The sequence below is a fragment of the Drosophila bipectinata genome, unplaced genomic scaffold (genome assembly GCF_030179905.1).
Source record: "Drosophila bipectinata strain 14024-0381.07 unplaced genomic scaffold, DbipHiC1v2 scaffold_162, whole genome shotgun sequence".
Taxonomy (NCBI): Eukaryota; Metazoa; Arthropoda; class Insecta; order Diptera; family Drosophilidae; genus Drosophila; species Drosophila bipectinata.
In genome coordinates, this window is record NW_027222802.1 from 1 (window position 1) to 5,461 (window position 5,461).

Consider the following 5,461-nt stretch of genomic DNA (forward strand, 5'->3'; position numbering starts at 1 on the left):
GTAACAAATAGCGCCAAATATGTACATGGTACAATGCAGACGCAGACAAATACGGTGAGCATTTCTTTTGAATTTACGTGTTAATTTTCTAATAATGTTTTTTATTTTAGGCGCCGCATTGCTGCCAACAGACGCAGGGTACACACAGTATCCATGGCAGCGCTCGTCAACAAGCTCCTATTGGTAAGTTTTTTTTTTTTTTTTTTTAATTCTCCCTTCCACTAGTCAATTATTTTTTTCTTTTTCATTTTAGCTGCTCAGTTATTGGGAAAGAAGAAGGAGAGCCCGCGTCGTCACATCATCGCTGGAAGTCGTCGTCGTTGGATGGCTGCAGGCATTGGTGCTGGGCCGTGCGATCGTCGAGGGACAGCCGGCGCCATCGTTGCCTACCCAGGCATGGTGTCGGTGGCTGCAGCAGGGCTGCTGTATTGCCCCACTAGCAGGCCAGCAAGGGCAAGGAGCCGTCATCGATGGATCAGGATCTCAACAGGAGTAACGGGGTTGGATGAGGTACGTGGTGTGTTTATTTTTATTGGATTATTTTATATTAATGTTGCCATTTTCTAGGAACTTCTATTTTGCTGGAAGCCGCGTGGTGTTGTGCTGTGGCCAAACAAATGGATGCAAGTTGGCCATCCAAGTGGCACTCAGGATGCAAGGAGAAACGAAGGAGTATTCTAAGGAGGCATCAGCAGGACCCAAAGGGGGAAAGGCACCCTCCAACGATGGATCCCAGCATCGGATCCCTAAGGAGCCACCATCAGGACCCAAAGGGGGAAAGGCACCCTCCAACGATGGATCCCAACATCGGATCCCTAAGGGGCCATCAGCAGGTCCCAAAGGGGGAAAGGAACCCTCCATCGATGGATCCCAATATCGCGGGGTATGGATGGATGCAAGTTGGCCATCCAAGGGCCACCCAGGATGCAAGGAGAAACGACGGTGTTTTCTAAGGAGCCATCAGCAGGACCCAAAGGGGGAAGGCACCCTCCAACGATGGATCCCAACATCGAATCCCTAAGGGGCCATTAGCAGGACCCAAAGGGGGAAAGGCACCCTCCAACGATGGATCCCAACATCGGATCCCTAAGGAGCCATCAGCAGGACCCAAAGGGGGAAAGGCATCCTCCAACGATGGATCCCAACATCGCGGGATATAGGACCCAAAGGGGGAAAGGCACCCTCCAACGATAGATCCCAACATCGGATCGCTAGGGGGCTATCAGCAGGACCCAAAGGGGGAAAGGCACCCTCCATCGATGGATCCCAACATCGCGGGGTATGGATGGATGCAAGTTGGCCACCCAAGAGCCACCCAGGCTGCAAGGAGAAACGACGGAGTATTCTAAGGAGCCATCAGCAGGACCCCCAGTGGAAAGGCACTCTCCAACGATGGATCCCAACATCGCGGGATATAGGACCCAAAGGGGGAAAGGCACCCTCCATCGATGGATCCCAACATCGCGGGGTATAGAAGCGGCACCGCCCTAAGGATCTTTTCCCATTTATTTTGTTTATATTTGTAATTGTACTTGTATTTTAGCGGGTTAATACAGTTGGTGGCTGCTGTTGCCGGCCAGAGTGGGAGTGGGAATTTGGGGTAGATTTCAGGGGGCGGGACCATTTCATAGAAGGATGACCCCAATGTAGATCCAGACCCCGAGATGGACACCGGCCCCAAGAAGCACGACATTGCGCTTCGAGATGCGATGGATGGCAACGCTGGCAAATGGATGGATTCATTTTATCTTCCCTGTTGCTATGGGCGACTAGACCGACGCTGCCCCTGAAGTCGTGTTACCCCTTCTCCGCCCATCCTCTCTTCACTTCTTGCTAAGTCAGCCACAACCCATAATTACTTATGTGGCCCTCGTTGCAGTTGCAACATCCAGCGGGGCTGCTTCCTTTATGTAGAAGTATGGCGCCTTCATGCATAGTGGGCTTCTACACCCGTCTTTGGTGTCCCCATATTGTTGGCACCGGTAGCACTGGAGCAACATTCGCCTCCGTTTGTGCCCGGTGTACCTATGTGGCCGACTTATGCATCCGGCAAGGAGGGCGCAATGGAATCATCAAGATTTCTAGCAGACTCTCGTCTCGGAGCAGCGGTCCCATTTTGTTTGCTTGGGGTATCCATTGTTTTGTTCTAGGTGTTTGCGATAATGCCTTGAGTAGGGGCAATTCCAGCCAAAATTTATATAAAAGGCGCGTAGTTGTATGTATTTTGTATGTATGTATCATAGGTCTTAGTGCCAGTCATCAGTGCCCATATTTACATTAATTTTAACAATCATATCACATTCATTGAACTATTAACATCAATCTTATCTCACTTTAATTAATAAACTGGTACTACATTTATATTTATTTATTTCGCCAACGGATAAATCCTTACATGGCTACAAAATAACAACTTACAAACTAATAAAAAATAGTACAATACTAATAAGAACTTAATAACTGCCTGATTAGTGGATTTTTTGTATTTAACCGTGACGTGTTTTACATATTATAGGTCTTAGTGCCAGTCATCAGTGCCCATATTTACATTAATTTTAACAATCATACCACATTCATTGAACTATTAACATCAATCTTATCTGACTTTTATTAATAAACTGGTAGTACATTTATATTTATTTATTTATTTCGCCAACGGATAAATCCTTACATGGCTACAAAATAACAACTCAAAAACTAATAAATAATAGTTAAATACTAATAAAAACTGAACTGCCTGATTAACAAGCGTTTAAACACAACCTTATCAGAGCCCCACTGAATTCGGAGGCTAGGCGGCAAAGAGTTAAAATAAGAAAGAGACCGCTCAATCGGCTCGTTTAAAAGGTAATTGGCCCTGTGACACTTGATCCGAAAGGGGGCAAAGGTACGAAGATCCCTTTGAGGAACATTAAAATTAATGAGTTCCAGTAAAAACGGGCAATCAATGTTATCAGCGACTACATTGTTCAAAAAATTAAAGCTGCCCGTGTACGCCGATCCCCCAAAGTGCAAACATTGAGAAGAAGGCAGCGGCTCCGGTATAAAGGTAAAGGATCCTGAAACCTTAGAGGCAGAAGAGCAAAGTTTAAGAATTTCTTCTGGTGTCGCTCAATTCTGTTGGAACGAACTATACAAGCTGGATTTCAAATGATTGAGGCATATTTCAGCCTCGGCCGAATAAATGCAGCGTAGACGCTGAGGCTCGAGTGTGGACTTTGGAATTAGTTAACATGCCTCTTCAGAAAGCCCAGCATAGCATACTTTTTAGGCAGAATATAGTCTAGTGACCAGAAAATTTAAATTTGGTGTCGAATAAGACACCAAGATCTAACATCTCCTCTTTAGCTGCCAAACTATAATTATTGATGGAATAACCCGTGCAGATTTCAGGAGACCGCTTACTGTAACAGGTAAACAGATACTTAGATAAATTTAATGGAAGAAGATTACGGGAGCACCATGAGTAAACTCTGGATATATCCTCCTCTAACAAGTAACTGTCACTAATGCAACTAATGGCTTTAAAGATTTTAGGGTCATCCGCATACATAGGAAGTAGGAATGACGAAAGCATGAAGAGATGTCATTAATGCAAATAATAAATAGAAGAGGTCCTAGAGAGCTGCCTTATGGAATACCAGAGGAGGTGACAAATGGACTTGAGATAGGACATGAGGAACGGACTTCAGAAACGTGGAAACGATCAGCCAGATAAGACTCAAACCAACTTAACAGGCAGAAATGAATACCTAATTTATATAATTTGGCCAAAAGGGCTTTGGAGAAGTTGGTGTAAATGGCATCAACCTGAAGTCGGTTTCCAAAAGTTTCAAAGCAGTGCTTAGAGAAGACCGCTAAATTAGTTGTAGTGGACCTCTTAAGCAAGAAACCATGCTGGTTGGGGGATATAAAATTACGAGCCAGAAATGTCAATTTTTTAGTAACTATCCGCTCCAGTATCTTAGCGAAGTTGCAAATTTTAACCATAGGTGGATAGTTGGTAACAGACCTACTGCCAATTTTTTGAATAGGCGTTACAGAAGTAATCTTCCACCGATAGGGGAATCTACCCCTACCCCCCCCCCTACCTACCTACCAATTAATTTAACAAGAAAAAAGGACATTTTATAATTTGATTTTTAACAAGAAAAGAAAAGGGGAGAGGACGCTGCCCCCGCCGCGCTTTTGCCAATACTGTGTCAGATGGGGAAAGCATTTCTCATTTCCAAAAGGAGGGAACACAATGTCACAATGTTTAACATACAGTTTTTAACATATTTAATAAACTTCATTTAACAATAGACTTGACTGTGATACATTAATTTAACAAGAAAAAGGGACATTTTATAATTTGATTTTTAACAAGAAAAGAAAAGGGGAGAGGACGCTGCCCCCGCCGCGCTTTTGCCAATACTGTGTCAGATGGGGAAAGCATTTCTCATTTCCAAAAGGAGGGAACACAATGTCACAATGTTTAACATACAGTTTTTAACATATTTAATAAACTTCATTTAACAATAGACTTGACTGTGATACATTAATTTAACAAGAAAAAGGGACATTTTATAATTTGATTTTTAACAAGAAAAGAAAAGGGGAGAGGACGCTGCCCCCGCCGCGCTTTTGCCAATACTGTGTCAGATGGGGAAAGCATTTCTCATTTCCAAAAGGAGGGAACACAATGTCACAATGTTTAACATACAGTTTTTAACATATTTAATAAACTTCATTTAACAATAGACTTGACTGTGATACATTAATTTAACAAGAAAAAGGGACATTTTATAATTTGATTTTTAACAAGAAAAGAAAAGGGGAGAGGACGCTGCCCCCGCCGCGCTTTTGCCAATACTGTGTCAGATGGGGAAAGCATTTCTCATTTCCAAAAGGAGGGAACACAATGTCACAATGTTAACATACAGTTTTTAACATATTTAATAAACTTCATTTAACAATAGACTTGACTGTGATACATTAATTTAACAAGAAAAAGGGACATTTTATAATTTGATTTTTAACAAGAAAAGAAACGGGGAGAGGACGCTGCCCCCGCCGCGCTTTTGCCAATACTGTGTCAGATGGGGAAAGCATTTCTCATTTCCAAAAGGAGGGAACACAATGTCACAATGTTTAACATACAGTTTTTAACATATTTAATAAACTTCATTTAACAATAGACTTGACTGTGATACATTAATTTAACAGAAAAAGGGACATTTATAATTTGATTTTTAACAAGAAAAGAAAGGGGAGAGGACGCTGCCCCCGCCGCGCTTTTGCCAATACTGTGTCAGATGGGGAAAGCATTTCTCATTTCCAAAAGGAGGGAACACAATGTCACAATGTTTAACATACAGTTTTTAACATATTTAATAAAACTTCATTTAACAATAGACTTGACTGTGATACATTAATTTAACAAGAAAAAGGGACATTTTATAATTTGATTTTTAACAAG

General features: G+C 42.3%; 1 protein-coding gene across 1 annotated transcript; it reads left to right on the forward strand.

The window, feature by feature from the left end:
- The first annotated feature begins 6 nt into the window (after positions 1-6).
- On the forward strand, positions 7-2,460 carry LOC122322015 (uncharacterized). The gene is made up of 4 exons (XM_043213189.2): positions 7-54; positions 111-183; positions 254-510; positions 568-2,460. The coding sequence occupies exons 1-4, from the start codon at positions 34-36 to the stop codon at positions 679-681; spliced, it is 465 nt and encodes a 154-aa protein (XP_043069124.1). The 5' UTR covers positions 7-33; the 3' UTR covers positions 682-2,460.
- The last annotated feature ends 3,001 nt before the right edge of the window (positions 2,461-5,461 follow it).